The sequence below is a fragment of the Madurella fahalii genome, assembly GCF_045866475.1.
Source record: "Madurella fahalii IFM 68171 DNA, scaffold_4, whole genome shotgun sequence".
Taxonomy (NCBI): Eukaryota; Fungi; Ascomycota; class Sordariomycetes; order Sordariales; genus Madurella; species Madurella fahalii.
The window spans coordinates 2,144,876-2,161,798 of record NW_027263974.1 but is presented as its reverse complement, the minus strand read 5'-3'; the positions used below and the strand labels follow the sequence as shown (position 1 = coordinate 2,161,798).

Below are 16,923 nucleotides of genomic sequence, written 5' to 3'. Positions count from 1 at the left end.
GACTCATCGTGTGGTCTTGGGTACCAAACTACTCGGAAACCGGCTGCCTTTGTGCGCTGTCGACAGTCCCGCCTCACACAAACGGCCATGGAAACTAAGTTGTTGTAGCGTTTTGGGGCCGGTCCGGCGGACAGGGGTGGTGAAAGCGGCGAATCGTAAAGCAGAACGAGGGTGTGGAAGCTGGGAATTCTCACCAAGGCTGTTTCCCGCCCCTCGGCGTCCGATCGGCAATAGATGGGGTGCATATGCGCCGAGGGCCGGCCCGCAACTTGAGGTGACCGGAGTAACGCAAACACGCGGTTCGGCCCCTAAGACTATACCCCTGACAATGGCACCTGCACAGAAACACCGCACCGGGCTTCCCATTGCAGCCGTTCCCAAAGCGGTGCGCACTATCAGGGAGCCGTCGACTCTCGCTATAAATTGTGTCCCAGTCACATTTGACACTACTAGTAGGTTGCCACGCCAGACCACTGCGAAATACTCAGCTGCAAATCCCCAAGTCCAAGTGACACCGCCAGGCGAAAAGCGAAATCACATCACAATGCCTCGCTTGAACGTCAACGTTTCGTACGCGGAGCCTGTCAACCGCCCCGGTGACGAGCCCGTCCTCACCTTTGACGACGTCTGGCAGGGCATCGTCGACGGGGCGCACAACCCCCCCTCTATGGCCTCGTACGTGGCCAGCTGCGAGATCCTGTCAGAGTCGGAGGATAAGCTCAAGTTCCGCCGCAAGCTGATCCTTGCCAACGGCGCCGTGCACACGGGCGCCGGCGAGGCCATAATACAGGATGTGATCGTCCGGCCGAAGATGAATGTAAGCGCTAATGACCCGGATAATCACGGTTGCACGTATATATATGGGCGAGCGCGAACCTAACGGTGAATTTTATCTGTACAGGTTGAGGCGAAGACAGTAGATACCGGTGCCGCCACCACCTTTGGCGTTACGTTGGGGACTGGGGAGCAGGACCCCGAAAGGCCCGACATCTATCTCGTGACGGCGTATGAGTTGTGGATGGATGGTGTGGAGGAAGGGTCCAAGGAGGCTGAGGACGTCCGAGTGAACTACCGTGCGCTGGCGAGGAACGCCACCATTGACGGTGTCAAGACGTTCCGGAGGTGGAAGGTCGAGGGCAAGATTGGGAACAAGTCGTGAATGGGGGATGGGATGGGACACGCCGTAGCGAGCTAGCAATCACACAACACTAAATGACAATATTGCACTGCTGAGTACTACTAAAGTAATAGTACTGTACCTTACTTTATGCGTAAAATCTTAGTGCGTGAGGGAAGAGTGACCCGTGACAACATCTCGTGTCGGCAGCGGGAAGGGAAGAGAAAAAGAGAATAGAAAAAAGAGAAAAGCAAACGAGAAAAGCAAAGAAAGACCCAGTAGTGAATGGTGTAATTAAGTGTTTGTAGATTTTTAGGACGTGATGGAATCATTCAGAGGTTCCGCAACGGGCGGCTTCGGCGTTTTAACATTCATTATTATCGCGGCAACTGCGGCAACTGCGGCAAGTGCGGGGGTGATCTCAACCCTGACAGTTTCGAACCACGTCGTCCCGTCTTACCCCAATGTCGAAGCACTCAGTCAACATCCAGGCCCTCGAAATCTCCTACAACACCCCAAGATGGCTACCACCGGAAGCGTGAAGAGTGCGCCGCAGCAGGACCAGCAGAAGGAGCTGCGCACATATCGGGGCAACTGCCATTGCGGTGCCTTTGTGTACGAAGCCGAGCTACCCGAGATCCGGTCCGTTTACGACTGCAACTGCAGCATCTGCCACAAGAAGGGCTACCTCTGGGTCTTCGCCGAGGCGAGATTCGAGATCGTCAAGGGCACCGACGACGTCCTCACTCGGTACAATTTTGGGCCAAATAAGTTCACGCACAAGGTCCGCGCGGTTCACGGAACCCTCCCGAGCTACCAAGGGCGGCGCGGCAAGATCGGGCATGCTGACAACCTCGCAGTTCTGTCCGACATGCGCCACCCCGGTCATGGCAGAATACGCCAATGGGGGCAAGCGCGGTCTGAATGTTCGCGCCATCCAGGGCATTGACACGTGGGCGCTGGAGAGACGACCGTATGTAGAACATACCTGTCTGTACCTTACCCAGCTCTGACGGCACGCAGGTACGACGGCGCGTCGGTTGGCGTACAATACGTGCCTCCGGAGCACAAGGGCCCCTTGCCAGCAGCCATCGACGGCCATAAACTCTACACAGGTTCCTGCCACTGCGGCGCCGTCACCGTGGCCTTGATGAGCAAGCCGCTAGACGAGACGTTTGACGACGAGATGATCGAATGCAACTGCAGCATTTGCGTGAGGGTGAGTAAACGAAAAGAATGAAATCGCTTCATCTATCTACCAGGGCTAGAGGTGTTGACGAAAAATCGTCCGCAGAACGGCTACCGTTGGATCTATCCCCAGAACGCGCAAGTCGTCCTGTTTGCGAGTGACCCCTCGAACATCGGACGGTACGGCTTCGCGCGCCACGTCATGAACAAGACGTTTTGCCGCATCTGCGGCGTCTGCATGACTAATGAGTACGCCAACCTCACCGAGGAGAAGCGTAAGGCGCTAGGGGCACTGCCCGCCCGCGGGTTCGGTGACAGCATGAAGACGCGGCATCCGGTGAATCTGCGTGTTTTCCCTGATGTGGACTTTACCAGGTTGCGCGAACCAGTGCACGGAAACGGGGCCACGAGGATTCCCCCCGAGTATGTAAATCCATAAGCAACCTCTTTATCATGTTACAATAAGTAGTAGTAGTAGTAGTAGTAAGGTACATACTACCTAGTACTTCCGTTAAATCGAAGCATGTGCCCAGATGGTTCATGTTTGGGATTCCGCTGCCAACTAATTGTCCAAGTTCAGACCCTTGCCACACGTCAAGTGCTGCTCTAATGAGGTACCTCACGCGGTGGCCTGCTTGTTCCTCAACTCACACTTGAGCTTCATCAACGGGTGGTTGATCCAGTTCTGAGGGTCCCTCTCCCACTTCTTATCCCGGTCGAGCATATCCAGCTCATAATTCTCCACGAGGTGAATCAGCAACACCCGGATGATCAAGTCGGCCACAAACTTGCCCATGCACTGCCTGGGCCCGAAGCCGAACCGCCAGAAATTGTACCGATCCTTGACCGCGCTGCGCTCGAGGAACCGCTCGGGCCGGTACTTGTCCGCGTCCTCGCCCCAGTACTCGTTGCGCTGGTTCAGCGCGTACGAGTCGACGATGAAGTTGGTGCCGGCCGGGAAGTAGTAACCGCCCACAACCCTGCCCGTCGGCGCAGCCTGGGGGACGGAAAAGGCCGCCAACGGCCGGAGGCGTGAAGATTCCGAGATGCAGGCCGCAACAAAGGTGTCAGACCGCAGGATATACGAGTCGAAGCTGCTACCGCCGCTGCGAGCCTTTTCCCGCTCAGCCTTGATCTCGGCGTAGAGGCGGGACTGCACGTCTGGATAGGCAGCGAGGAAGACCAGGTTCCAGGAGATGCCGCCGAGCGTGACGTCGAGGTTGGCGAAGAGGGCTTCATCCAGCGTCTGGAGGATCGATTGTTCGTCAATCGAGCCGCTGTCTACAGCATTGTAGTAAGACACTATCGGCGAATCGCGCGGGGCCTGGGACCGCGCCTGGCGGTTGAAAGCCGCCCAGCGGGTCTTGAAATCTGTCAAGAGTTTATTCGCCGTCGTTGGAAGGTACTTGGACCATGTGTACCGCGTGACGCCGCCCTTGAGGAAGTAGTGGACCAGCTTCTCTCTCACGGGGGCCAGTTCTCCGAGCTGCTGTTCCATGTCGGCCGTGAGCCCTCCGTAGAGAATTTCCGCGACGATCCAGAATGGGAGCATCTTGAGATCCTGCGCGGCGTCGATGATGGACTGAGAGAGAGATGACTTCTCCCAGAGCTCCTTGAAATGCCTCTCGGTGCGCCGTTCCATCAGATCAACGTAGGTGGCCGACGTTGACCGCACGAACGGGACTTCGCAGATAGACCGCAATTGCTTCCACTCATTTTGACTCACGAGACCGACACATTTGCCCAGGAGCTCGCCCAGGAGGTAGCCCGAGTCGTTGTTCTTTGCCTTGAGGTGCTTGTCAGAGTCCTTGAAGACCTCTTGGATATGCTCTGGCTTGGTCACCACCCTAAGGCTTCGGTCAGCAATGGCGATGCACACCAAATACATGACGGGAGGCCATACACTTCTGGTGTAGTCCCAGACCAAATGCGATAGAGGGATCCGTATTGCCTCTGCCATACTACGCTGTTCTCGGCGCCATGGAGGAACTTTGCTCCATCCCCCTGACCGTTGGGGAATCGGTACGGAACAGAGGGAAGAGGTCTCTTGTTGTCGACATGGCGAACAGGGTACCGGAAAGACAGCCACAACTGGACCAGAAGTAGTTAGAATTAGTACATCCAGTGCGTTCATACCGACAGATTCCTTACATTGAGCAGCCACGACAAGAGATCTGTCAGCCTCGACTGCAGAGTGTGACGCAAGGCCTTCCAGCGAAAGGCAAGGGGGAAGAATGCAACCAGGGGCAGGAACAGGTGCCACTGGATCGAAATGATGTTGATGTCCATCCTGATCAGATTCTCTGCATAGCTCGCTGGCTAAGGTTATTCTGATCCAGGTTCAAGTGACGGCCAAAAAGAACTCCCAGGGGGGCATCATTTCACTCCGTTAAAAGGGGACCCAGATCGCGGTGTAATCCTCCAACGGCCCTTAGGCCAGTGTACAAGGCCGGCCTCCGAACCTCCCGCTTTGCTACGGCCCAAAGCTTGATGGACATCATCTTACGATCAAGGCAGGGACTCAGACTAACGCCTCACATTTTCAAGGGGCCGGTAGCATCAGCCGGCCGGAGCCCACAAGATGCTACTGAGCCCTAGGTTCGGGCTCTTTTACGCTCTACCACCATACACCCTGCTAGAACGGGGCACAAGGAAGTACATTGAAAAGTCCGCAAGCACCAGAAGGAAAAGCCCGGCTTGGACCACCGGTGCGCATTCCTACTCGACATCACTACTTGAAGCCTGTACCTTACTGTTGAACCTCATCCCGACCCTACTTCATACAAACATTTCAAACGCGTAGTCTAGACTGTAAGGCGCAAAGCGTAGCCGCAGCGCTGCATACGCCGCGCCCCTGTTGCATGTACGTACTACTTGGTTAGTATTGGTGCCAGGGGCACCGCTCTTGGAAAGGGTTAGATCGTGTGAATACATTCAACTACCGGCACGACTATGTGCTACCTCGGACGCGATGTAACCCTCCCCGGCTCGGCCCGGTACCTAAATGCTCCCAGTAGTAACGGCCCGCTGCTCCAAAAGTGGCAATCGAGGAGACATATCGTGCTCGGAGACATTCCGGCGACATATATACCCCAACCCACCAGATTGCCCATCTTCACTCGGAGTCATTCTTGCCCTACCCAGTCAGTGGCCAATTTTCGGGGCCGTCTCCAGCACATGCTTGAACGCCGGCCGCGCCGCCACCCTTTCGGCCCATTTTTCGATGTGCGGCCAGTCCTTGATCTCGACGCCAAGGAACTTGAACATCCACGGCATGGCGAATGGGAAATAGGCCAGGTCGGCCAGGGTCGGGCGGTTGCCGACGGCGATGTAATCCTGGCCCGGCTTGGAGAGCTGTTTCTCCAGGACGTCCCATTGCTTGAGCGTGTTTTGGTGGAATCTGCAGCAGAACTCAGAGTCAGCATCAAGCAATCGGTTCGGGCCGTTTTTCAAAGGGGCAAACGCACTTCTCAATCGTGCGAGGGAGCTGGATCGGATTGGCCCGGGTGGGGTAACCTCGCAGGAAGTACAGCCAGTACTTTGCCGTGGCCCTGTGAGGAACTCGCCGTCAGCATTCCGTTCACTTTCAGAAGCGAGGTGCTCGGTAAGGTATTCCAGCCGACGGCGCTCTTACCCTATTCCGGCGGTCTGGTACGCGGTCCAAGACATGACGGCCGCCTTCTCAGCTGCCGTCCGGCCGGTCCAGTAGCCATCCTTGTCGAAGCGATCGGCGAGATACTCGAGACAAGCAGTCCCTTCAAAGACGATGGCGTCTTCTCCGGTGACGGGATCCCTGTCGCGGATAGCAGGCACGTAGCGCTCCGGGTGGATCGAGTAGTACCACTGGCTGTGGGTATCGATGATGGAGAGCACATGCGGAACGTTAAGCTCGAGCGCGAGGATCAGCGGTTTCATGTAGTTAATGTAGGATGTCTCGTCGGCTGCAGTGTGAAGTTAGGGTTAATTGAAGTACTTAAGGAGCCGAGGGTTAATAGGCTTCCTCACCCTTGATGACATAGATGATGACACGTCCGTCATACTCAGGGTCTCCATCAACAATCTCGGGGCTCTTGATAACCGCCTTCTCGTTGGCGGCGACGGCGTTATCAGCGACAGCCATGTTGTCTCGTGTGTATCTGAATGAGTAGAGTTTGCTGTAGCAGTGATGTGGAATGTTGACCTGTACTGAGACTGCATTGACACGATCCGCGAGCGCCCTCTATATGTCAACGCAGCCAGCAGGGGCCTCCTTGTGGCCGCCTTCGAGTCCGGGACGAGATGATTCTGGAGTCCGTAGTCGGCCAGACACTCCGGTGTACCAGACGCCGACGTCCCGCAGAGCAGATACCCGTCCAACGGTCCGACACCGCCGACCTGTCGGCATGCAGCTCGGGAAGCGTGTGTAGCTCCGAACAATAGGGAAGAGGGGCGTACCGCAAACACGTTGGTCTCCTTACTAGTAGTACTAGTAAGCTAGCAGCACATGCAGCATGGCATAGTAGTCGCGCTTGTATCTTCTCTAGTGCTTTCTTCATTGCACACATCTCCCTCACCCACTTCGCTGCACGGAGCACCGCCCATACTACTATGGCAGAACTCTCATCTAGGATGCAAAAGCCGGCATCGGCCATCTTGCCAAAGATTGCCGCCACAATAGCAGACAGAACGAATGCAACCCCCAAGATAGACCTCGCAACGGCTGAGAACTGGCTCATTCGGCCCGAGCTTGCTGAGATATACAGAGATGCCCTGCAAAACAATCTCACGCTGGCGGTACGATGATTGACTTGCGCGTAAACAACCATAGTAAGGCAAAATATCTAACACTAGCCCATAGGACCTATCATACCCAGACGGCTTTGGAGGAGACCCGAAGCTTCAAGAGGCGCTCGCCGCTTTCTTCAACAAGTACTTCTCACCCCTAGCTCCGGTGCAACCTAGCCACATAGTGGTTACACCAGGAGCGAGCAACTGCCTCGACTCGCTTCTTTTCAGCATCTGCGAGGCTGGTGATAGCGTACTAGTTCTCGCTCCGTTCTGGAGTAAGTCACCCTTTTTTCCTGGTCTGCAGAGGTGTCCAGCGAGTCTGACAGGAACAGATGGGTTTGACGTCCACTTTATGCTGCGGCCAAATATCAAGATTGTCCCAGTCTTCACCACATCCGTGTCGTTTCTCGACCGCCCAAGCGATCTACTCTCGGAATCCCTGGTCCCAGCTCTCGAGGCCGCCCTCGAGTCCTGCGAGAACAAGAGCCGCGCCAAGGCATTCGTCATAACGAATCCGCACAACCCGTTCGCCCGATGCTATCCCGAGCCCGTATTGCGCGAAGCAATCCAGTGGTGCGCCGAGCGGGGACTGCATTATATCTCCGACGAGGTGTACGCCCTCTCCGACTTTTCGGCCGCGCCAAGCCCGGTCCAAGAAAACGGGTTCTGTCCCGGAACACCACCGGCCACGCCCAATGGAACTAGTAATCACGGTACCGAACCCGACCCAACACCCTTCATCTCAGCGCTTTCCATAGCCCTCCCGGCCGACAAGACCCCTCCCATCAGCGTCATCTGGAGCACCTCGAAAGACCTGGGATCGAGCGGCCTCCGGATCGGAGCGCACGTCTCGAGGCCGTCGTCGTTGTCGTCGTCGCAGTCGTCGTCGCAGTCGTCGTCGCAGTCGCCGTCATCGTTGTCCCTCCTGTCCACCTCGCTCGCGCTCCTCTCCACCACCCAGCTCCCCACCATCTCCATGTTACTCACCCGCTACCTCCTCACGTCGCCGCGGTTCGACGCGCTCGTCGTCGCGAACCGCCGCCGCCTGCGCGAGCACCACGACACCGTCGCCCGCCGACTGCGCGCGTGGGGGGTGCCGTTTGTGCCCGCCACCAGCGGGCCGTACGTGCTCGCGGGTCTCGGGGCTGCGGTTGGGGGCGGGAGCGGGGATGTGGTGGACGTGCTAAGGCGGGAGGCGATGGTGCTGGTTTCGCCCGGCAAGGCGTTTCATTTCCCTGGCGCGGATGATGCGCAGGGTTGGGTGAGGATCACGTTCGCGGTGCCGGGGGATATGTTGCGAGAGGGGCTGGATAGGATTGGGAGGGCATTGGGGTTTGAAGGAGCTTAACACACTCTAATAGTATAGTACCTTGGGTCCTGAATGAGTATCTCCTACGTGCCTTAGATTATACAACGTTTCTTTATTTTATTTTTTCCTTTTTTTTTTTTTAAAAAAAAAAAAAAAGTAAGGAAAGAAAAATCACGAGACGCACGCGTGGATGTTACATATAATGATTATGACAGGTTTGACGTTCTAAGTAAATGACGTTGCTTCTTGTACGGGGTTTATCACTATCTCTCTCTCGTCTCTTTTTCATCCAGCGCCACGACAACATTGCTTATGTAATTACAACAAGCACAGCAGGGTGGAAGTGAGGGTCGATGCAGATGGTGGAATACTCTAATTATTTGATAATACTACCTATCTACCCAGATTACGCAGTCGGCTCTGCTCCTAGTTGGGCCACCAGTCCACCGGCCACAAAGGCACCCATCGCCAGCGCATTGCTGACAGCAGGCATCGGTGCGGCGCAGTCACCAGCAGCAAATACGCCCGGCACCGTCGTCTCGTAGAAAGGCTGAGTGGTCTTGATCACGCCCATCTCGTTCAGTTCCACCCCGAGTTGCTTCACAAACGGGCCATTGACTTCGTTCTTCGGCTTGTGAACCTGGTAGCACGCGTGTCAGTCTTCGGAAAGATTCGAGAGAAATGCTTGGTTCACTTACAACAAAACCGTGTGAAACCTTGGTCCCGTCCTCCAGATGGACGATCGTCTCGGAAGAGTCCTCATTGACCTTCTCCAACCGTGTCACACGGCGGTTGTCGAGGACAATGACGGGGTCGTTGCCCAGCGCAGCAGCGATCTGTTCCGAGAGTTCCGAGGCACCGTTGGTGTAGACGACGACCTTCTTGGCCAGACGCTTGGCCATGCGCGACAGATGCAGAGCAGGAGGCGGCTTTGCGACGTCGCCAATGGCCAAGACGCCCGCTGACGCAGAACCCCGGTCCTCGAATCCATCGCAGAATAAGCAGTGGTACCTGTCATGGTTCAGTACTGCTATGCACACACCGTGGCGTCCGGAAACGAATGGAAAGCAATGGAAGACTTACACCCCCCGTCCCCAGACGTCGTCATACCCCGGAATGTCAGGGTAGACATCCTTCATGCCGCTCGCCAGGACGAGCTTCTTGCCGAGCCAGGTGGTGCCCTTGGCGTCGGTGGCCTCGAAGCGGCCGTCTTCTCGACGGCGGACAGACTCAATCTTCGTCTCCTGGAACTGGATCGTGTCGTAGCGCGCGAGGATGTCGCGGCGCGCAGCGGCCCGGAAGTCGGCCGGGTCCCGGTGGTCCCACGTCGGCACGTTGTGCATGTGCTTGGTCCGCGCATTGCGGTAAACGCCCGAGTCAAAGACCACGGCCGTGTACAGCTGCCGCGCGAGGCCCGTTGCGACCGACAGGCCGGCCGGGCCGCCGCCGATGATGAGCACGTCGAGGAGGGCAGGCATGGTTGTGTTATCCGGTTCGGAGCGGCAAGTATGTGAATGCGCGTCGTGGAATTGGGGAAGACTTAGACAGGCCCTGGCCTGGGAAACCAAGAAAACGCTGTGGAAGATGGCGTTGAGTTGAAGTCGCATGGTGAAACAATTAAAGGCGCAGGGTTTTATGTGTGGATGGGCGGAGAGGAGGTGGCATGCAATGTGGCCGGACGGCCCAATGATGTGCTACGATGTGCTACTAGTAGTTTGCGGGTTGTCTCCGGGGTCCGGAGACATTTGGATGCCGCCGAACCGTGCCGGGCCGGACCCCTGACGCCCGGCATCCCACATGGAAGCGGGCCGATGCGCCCGGGTAACCTCTGCAACTCTCAACATGTGTTCCGCATGGAGGCCGTTTACGGCGCCTATGGATTCCGTGAATGTCAATCTGTAAAATCAAGAAGTAATTAAAATAGAACAAGACGAGCCCGCTGACTTGAACGTCTGGCTTGAATTCCACAACCATCAAGAATCCACACTACCTTACCTTACCCACCTCACTGTAATCCGAATCCCACCCCCAATCCAATCACCCCTGCCAGCCATGCCTTCTCTTCCATTCGGCGAGGATAATCTCGCGACGGTTCTCAGCAATCTCCAGCAGAATCTGAGCGCTTCGCTCGCATCTCTGAGATCTGCCAAGATCGCTTCCGAGCTGCAAGCGGCGCTGCACGATGACAAGAGCCTGCCTGACAAGGCCCTGGCCAGCTTGGCGTCGGACACGGTGGACCTCTTGGCCGAGATCGAGAAGTTACTGCAGCCGGCGCACCTGGTCCTTGCCGACCACTTCCTCGGTACGTTGTGACACTGCAGTGCTCGCCCCGACACCAGCATCGACGGAGCTGACAGGGAATTGATTGCAGGGTACACGGATACCAAGTGCCTCGTGGCAGCCAACGAGCTCCGTCTACCAGACATCCTCGCCAATGGCCCCATGAACGTTCAGGATCTTGCCAAGGCAAGCTCTGCTCGCGCGGACCGCCTCGGCCAGATCTTGGTGCCGCTCCGCAACAATGGCATCTTCAGCTACAACGCCGAAACCGGGGAATACGCGAACACGCACGTGTCGACTCTCCTGCGCTCCGACCACTGGACGCAGTGGCACAACTGGGTCGAGCTCTACGGCAACCAGTTCTACGACATTGCCCGCGGCATCCCCAAGTCGATCCGCCAGGACGCCACCCGGTGGGCGGCCCAGATCAATTTCGACACCGACATGAACATGTTTGAGTACTTCAACTCGCAGGGATGGATGCCGCAGCTCCACCGGACCCTGGGTGGGGGCGCGACCGCCATGGCCCCGGGCATCGTCCAGGACTACCCGTGGAGCGAGGTCAAGGACAAGACGGTCCTGGACATCGGCGGCGGCGGCGGCTCGTTCATCGCGACGCTGCTGAGGAACTTCCCGACCATGCGCGGGAGCATCTACGACCTCCCCCACGTCATCGCCCACTCGTCCGAACTCTTCTCCAAGGGCGGCACCTTTGAGGACCTCGCCGACCGGGTCCCGCAGGCCAACCTGATCGGGGGCGACTTCCTCAAGTGGGTGCCGCCCACCGAGGTCTACGTGATGAAGTGGTGCCTGCACGACTGGAAGGACGAGCCGGCCGTCACCATCCTGCGGAACATCCGGAAGGCCATCGTGCCCGGGCCGGTGAGCCGTCTGGTGGTGTTCGAGTCGATCCTGTCCGACGGGCGCATGGGCCGCCTGTCGCGGTACGGGGATATCAACATGATGATGACGGCGGACGGGCAGGAGCGGACCGAGGCCCAGTGGAGGAAGCTGGTCGAGGCGGCCGGCTGGAAGGTCGACAAGATCTATCCGTTGAGGAACGCTTGGGTCCAGGCCATCGACCTGCGCCCAGCTTGAGACTGAAGAGACTCGGGTCTTGTGTTTTTGTCCAAAGGACTGCAGTTTAGAGTAGCCATGGCACTTCTATAGACGCGCCCAGCATGCGCTTGTCAAATATGATGTCTTTTTTTTATATTTAAGCAGATCTAGTCCAGGAACTTTGTCCGCGAATTTGTAAGAGGATACTACCTAGCCGGGGCTAGGGAGTGAGTCCCTTGTCATGCCGCTGCCACCCCTTGACATCATTTACGCCCAACGCAGGCAGTGCCATTTTAAACGATGCAATTGCGGCGCCCGGCTAAGTGTCATCATGTCGCCATCATGTCTGTTATTGCAAGCAGTAGGCGGTGATGCAAAGGAATGATGGAGACCTCCACTCCGTTTCCTACAGGTTAGGTAGATTATAAGGTAGTACTCGATCAGATCGTGATATTCCCCGTGCAGTGACATTGCTGCCAGCCGTAGCCAGATTCCGTACTGAATTGGGCCTACGAATTAATTTAGTAATAACGCCGAGTATTGCGAGCGGTTTTTTTTTTTTTTCTTCTACTTTCCGTTCTTCTTTTATTTTAGACTGTAATTATTCATTGCCACTAACCTCATGTGTGTACACATACGTGGTATTCAATGATCAGGATAAGGGTGTACCCTTAGGGACTTAATTACATGCCATGCGTATGCACACCTCCCCGCCTGAACCCTGACCCTGAATTTTGCCCCCCCCCCCCCCCCCCCCAAAACCCAACATCACACTAGCTGACCTAAGGTTACAGTGCCTTACGGAGATTTTAACATCGGTCGCAAGCTTCCCGGATCTTTATTTCTAATCACTCGCAAACTTCCCATTCAGTTTGGGCAGCAATAGCATGACTAGAACAGATTTTGGGAATTATCATTCCAAGTGGGCTGGAGCGCGCCGAGCGCATCTGTTCATACGTTGGGCGGCGCATTTTCCACATGCATGAAATTCTTCGGGGAGAATGTGTAGGGCGGGCTGTAACTCTGCGAACCGGCAGGGTTCCGGGTCTTGGCCGGGGCTGATGCCGGTAATCTCTGAGTGTAGATCTGCCAACCGCGGCACCCCCACCCCTCTCGTCTCGATCGGCGACTTTTCCGCTAAACTTTCCAGTTGGCCAGGGGCCGGTTGCGGTTGGGCAAACGACCTTGTGGCGTTAATCTTACTACTTTGGTACAATGCTCAAAAGGGCACCCCCCTGTCTCGGACTGCTGCGTGCGGCGGCCCGTTGCTCCAGGTCTAAGTTAGCATATCGTCCACGGGGGCCGCACGAGGCCGTGCCAGAGCAGCTCGTACTGCATCAGATTCAGCCTTGAAGTTTGGATTTCCTTTTGAAATCTCCCACTCGTCTTTGAACGAGCTCCAAACCATCATACCACCTCCCTCCTCGCAAGAAAAACAAGCAAGTATCCAGCGCAGGCCTGACTCTTCCACACCTCAAGTGCAACCAAAACTGCTCCGTGTAAGCGAGTCCAGCAATGGGGGCCTCGAGCACGGCGGAAAAGCCAACGGGCAAGTCCCTAGATGGGCTCTCCTCAGGAGAAGGCAACTCGAATAGTTCGACAAGCAACGTGGACCAGCAGGCAACGGATCCTATAGCCGTGACCACCGAGAAGCAACAAGATGACTCCGCCGACGCTTCGCAGGCTTATGTCATGGACACGTCCGACTTCCCGGGCCCGCGTGCCCTCGCGCTGATCATGATCGCCCTGTTCCTCGTGCTCTTCGCCGCCAACCTCGACACGACAATCCTCGCGACCGCCATCCCCTACATCACCAATGAGTTCGGCACCATCGCCGACGTCAGCTGGTATGCCGCGGCCATCATGCTCGTGTCAGCCTCGTTCCAGTCGACCTGGGGCAAGATCTTCAAGTACTTCCCCATCAAGATGACCTTCCTCTTCTCCATCTTCATCTTCGAGGTCGGCAGCTTGATCTGCGCCGTGGCTCCCAACAGTACGTCGCTGGTCGTCGGCCGTGCCATCGCCGGCCTCGGCGCCTCGGGCGTCACCGCCGGTGTCTTTATCCTGATCGCCTTCTCGGCCCCACCCAAATACGTCCCCGTGTACATGGGTCTCGGAGGGGCCACCTACGCGGCGGCATCTCTCGCCGGCCCCCTGCTTGGCGGCGTCCTGACGCAGTCCGTCACCTGGCGGTGGTGTTTCTGGATCAACCTGCCGATCGGCGGAGTCGCGGCCGGCATCGTCCTCTTGGTGTACAAGACGCCCAGGGCGGCCCAGCCGCAGGCGGCTCCGATTCGCGAGAAGATCTTGCAGATGGATCTCGTCGGGACCTTCCTGGTCATGGCGGCCGTGGTGTGCTTCATCCTCGCCTTCCAGTGGGGTGGCTCCTTCAAGCCGTGGTCGGACAGCACCGTCATAGGGACCATCATCGGCTTCGCCCTCATCTCAATCGTCTTCGTGGCCAACGAATGGTACATGGGCGACCGCGCCATCCTGGAGCCGCGGCTGATGAAGATCCGGCGCATCTGGGCCAACTGCGCCCACGTCTTCTTCGTCTCGGGCGGCTTCTTCATCCACATCTACTACCTCCCCATCTACTTCCAGTCGATCCAGGGCATGACGCCCATCGAGTCGGGCGTGCGGAACCTGCCCATCAACATCGGCTGCTTCCTGAGCATCGCGGCGGGCTTCGCCGTCTCGGTCTACGGGAGGCTCTGGGCGCCGCTGATGGCGTTCGGCTCGGCCATCGCCACCATCGGCGGCGGCCTGCTGTACACGCTCGCCATCGACTCGTCGGCGGGCCAGTACATCGGGTACCAGGTCATCACCGGCGTGGGCACGGGCATCGCGCTGCAGATCCCGCTCATGTCGAACCAGGCCGTCGTCATGCCCATGGACATCCCCGCCGTGTCGGCCATCACGCTCTTCTTCCAGATCATCGGCGGCTCCTTCTCCGTGTCGTGCGCGCAGGCCGCCTTCACCACGACCATCGTGCGCCGCGTCAACGCGTACGCGCCGGGCGTCGACCCGACCTCGCTGCTCCACATCGGCGCCACCGAGCTGCGCGGCCGCTTCGAGGGCGCCGAGCTCGAGGGCATCCTCCTGGCCTACATGGAGGGGCTCCAGGTCGCCTTCGCCATCGCCATCGCCCTGCTCGGCATCGGCTTCCTGCTCACGCTCGTGCCAAAGTGGAACGCCTTCCGCCCCGGCGACGAGAAGAAGACGCCCAGCCAGGAGGAAGCCTCCACCGAGGCGTAACCGCACATACCCGCACGCACGGAAACACACACACACATATATATATATCTATGATATATATAGCATAGCAACGCTACTACCCGGCTGCATTCATGCAGCCATTTGTCGCCGGGTACGGTACGGGATCGGGTAACTTGACTGGGTAAGGTACCTAGGTAAAGGTATAGAGGCTGGGAAACAAAACACCAGATTGTGTCAAGATGGGACATGGGGATGATATTAGGATTTCTTGTTTTGATGTTGTTGTTGATGATGATTTCCTTGGTTGCATTTTTTCTTCCACTCTTTAGTTGGCATCATGGTGGTACTATTGCTCGCCAGCTCAAGATATGCGCTGTAGTCGTCAATCAATTTTATTAATCATCACTCTCACGTTTCACGGTTCAAATCCAAATGGATTAGGATTTGTCTTTCATAGTATTTTTTTCTTTATTTGGTTTTTTTTATCCTTTTGAACACCTAATAATTCCGATAAACCCGGTCGGTGTCGCTGGCGCGGTCCATAATTCAGGTAATCACAGTACATAGTTAATGAGTATCATAATTATCCTGTCGGTCTACCTGATCACTGATGAGATCAACCATACTACCTCTCTAAAATACCCGCGAGGTACGATAGTAATCATGCTGTAATAACTAGCAAAAGTCAAGCGCCTAAAATTACAGCTTTCAATATCTGGCTTTCTACAAACATGCAGTGCTTGGGTGGTAATTAATACTAGTTGCAAGATGTTCATGTGAACGTGAGCTCGCGCGATCTCGTCTACTAAGTAGTAGTAGTAGTAGTAGATTACATGGACGCCAATGTAGGTAGTACGAAGTCTAACTCTTAAGCCTGCCGAGTCCTGCCCCTGGCGAAAAACAACTGACTTTGCCCTGCCCCGGGTATCGTCGACTTCTCGGGGTGGAGCAAGTACCCGTAATCGACCAGCCCGGCCTCATCAAACATCGCCCTGATCTCGTGCTCCGGGAACCCATGCCGGGTCATGGTGTGCGCGGCGGGGTGCGAGTGCTGCATCATCGGCTTCCTGTCGGGCGAGACCCAGTCGACAATGACCAGGGACCCGCCGGGAGCCAGGCGGTCGGCCAGCCTCTTGATCATCTTGGTCGGGTCGTCCACGTGGTGCAGCGCCATGGACATGACGGCCACGTCGAAGCCGGTGAACTCGGGCCCGCTGAGGTCCTCGTCCCCGGCGGCGCAGCTGTCGGCGAGCAGGTCGCCCCGCACGCCGCGCATCTGCTCCGGCGAGAGGCCCTGCTTGCGCGCGTTGTCGTTGTACAGATTGATCATGCCCCCCGAGACGTCGATGCCGCGAAGGAGCGAGGCAAATGGGGCTAGGGTCTAGACCGGGGGCCGGGTTAGCATACTGCTCTGGATTTCGTTTCCCCCGCAGGGGAAGGTGGAGTAGGAGTCAAATCTTACCGCTGATACGATCCCCCCACCGCAGGCATAATCGAGGACTTTCAGCCCAGTGATGCCCGCCGGGCTAACCCATTGAATGTTGTCACGGAGAAATGTGCTGATCTGGTTGACCAGGTCGCGGATCCAGTCGGCATTGTACGTGGTTGCCGCGATCGAGCTGAAAACACCGAGTCGAGCGTGTCAGTTACTAATTTGTGAAATGAAAGTTCATGGTTCATAATTACTCGGAGCCCCGGAGCCCGTGAAGTAACTTGGGTTGTTTGAGGGGATTTCCTTACTCGAACCACTCCCGGTTGAGGTCGCTCATTGTTGTCATGTTGGCTGCCATGGTAGCCCCAGCCATGTCTAAGGTAGTAATTGTGAGGGTGGTAAAGTACGGTAAGTTAAGGTAGGCGAGGTATGTGGATTTCTTGAAGCTCAGGTACTAATTAGGTCGATGGTCAAATTTGGTTACGACAACAATTCTGGCAAGATCGGTCTCTCTCTCTCACTCTTCGTGGAATCTTTCTGCGATGTGAAGTG

At 56.7% G+C, this 16,923-nt stretch overlaps 9 protein-coding genes across 9 annotated transcripts; 5 read left to right on the top strand and 4 right to left on the bottom strand.

Moving 5' to 3' along the window:
• Positions 1-544: 544 nt before the first annotated feature.
• MFIFM68171_07643 (uncharacterized protein) lies at positions 545-1,159 on the top strand (the record flags this gene model as incomplete). The annotated part of the gene is made up of 2 exons (XM_071063063.1): positions 545-817; positions 902-1,159. The coding sequence occupies 2 exons, from the start codon at positions 545-547 to the stop codon at positions 1,157-1,159; spliced, it is 531 nt and encodes a 176-aa protein (XP_070919164.1).
• Positions 1,160-1,637: 478 nt separating this feature from the next.
• Positions 1,638-2,744, top strand: MFIFM68171_07642 (Glutathione-dependent formaldehyde-activating enzyme; the record flags this gene model as incomplete). The annotated part of the gene is made up of 4 exons (XM_071063062.1): positions 1,638-1,901; positions 1,978-2,090; positions 2,141-2,336; positions 2,412-2,744. The coding sequence occupies 4 exons, from the start codon at positions 1,638-1,640 to the stop codon at positions 2,742-2,744; spliced, it is 906 nt and encodes a 301-aa protein (XP_070919163.1).
• A 180-nt stretch (positions 2,745-2,924) lies between these two features.
• MFIFM68171_07641 (Cytochrome P450 monooxygenase) lies at positions 2,925-4,594 on the bottom strand (the record flags this gene model as incomplete). Its single annotated transcript, XM_071063061.1, has 3 exons — positions 2,925-4,152; positions 4,209-4,396; positions 4,457-4,594. 3 exons carry the CDS (start codon positions 4,592-4,594, stop codon positions 2,925-2,927), a joined length of 1,554 nt encoding a protein of 517 aa, XP_070919162.1.
• An 855-nt stretch (positions 4,595-5,449) lies between these two features.
• MFIFM68171_07640 (glutathione transferase) lies at positions 5,450-6,425 on the bottom strand (the record flags this gene model as incomplete). The annotated part of the gene is made up of 4 exons (XM_071063060.1): positions 5,450-5,705; positions 5,773-5,856; positions 5,940-6,246; positions 6,311-6,425. 4 exons carry the CDS (start codon positions 6,423-6,425, stop codon positions 5,450-5,452), a joined length of 762 nt encoding a protein of 253 aa, XP_070919161.1.
• A 467-nt stretch (positions 6,426-6,892) lies between these two features.
• On the top strand, positions 6,893-8,420 carry MFIFM68171_07639 (Secondary metabolism biosynthetic enzyme; the record flags this gene model as incomplete). The annotated part of the gene is made up of 3 exons (XM_071063059.1): positions 6,893-7,078; positions 7,143-7,347; positions 7,405-8,420. The coding sequence occupies 3 exons, from the start codon at positions 6,893-6,895 to the stop codon at positions 8,418-8,420; spliced, it is 1,407 nt and encodes a 468-aa protein (XP_070919160.1).
• A 367-nt stretch (positions 8,421-8,787) lies between these two features.
• MFIFM68171_07638 (Thioredoxin reductase) lies at positions 8,788-9,859 on the bottom strand (the record flags this gene model as incomplete). The annotated part of the gene is made up of 3 exons (XM_071063058.1): positions 8,788-9,021; positions 9,080-9,392; positions 9,465-9,859. The coding sequence occupies 3 exons, from the start codon at positions 9,857-9,859 to the stop codon at positions 8,788-8,790; spliced, it is 942 nt and encodes a 313-aa protein (XP_070919159.1).
• A 574-nt stretch (positions 9,860-10,433) lies between these two features.
• On the top strand, positions 10,434-11,759 carry MFIFM68171_07637 (O-methyltransferase aclM; the record flags this gene model as incomplete). Its single annotated transcript, XM_071063057.1, has 2 exons — positions 10,434-10,683; positions 10,753-11,759. 2 exons carry the CDS (start codon positions 10,434-10,436, stop codon positions 11,757-11,759), a joined length of 1,257 nt encoding a protein of 418 aa, XP_070919158.1.
• A 1,476-nt stretch (positions 11,760-13,235) lies between these two features.
• On the top strand, positions 13,236-14,978 carry MFIFM68171_07636 (Efflux pump gsfJ; the record flags this gene model as incomplete). The annotated part of the gene is made up of 1 exon (XM_071063056.1): positions 13,236-14,978. The coding sequence occupies one exon, from the start codon at positions 13,236-13,238 to the stop codon at positions 14,976-14,978; it is 1,743 nt and encodes a 580-aa protein (XP_070919157.1).
• An 829-nt stretch (positions 14,979-15,807) lies between these two features.
• Positions 15,808-16,729, bottom strand: MFIFM68171_07635 (Ubiquinone biosynthesis O-methyltransferase; the record flags this gene model as incomplete). The annotated part of the gene is made up of 3 exons (XM_071063055.1): positions 15,808-16,320; positions 16,402-16,558; positions 16,680-16,729. The coding sequence occupies 3 exons, from the start codon at positions 16,727-16,729 to the stop codon at positions 15,808-15,810; spliced, it is 720 nt and encodes a 239-aa protein (XP_070919156.1).
• Between the last annotated feature and the right edge of the window lie 194 nt (positions 16,730-16,923).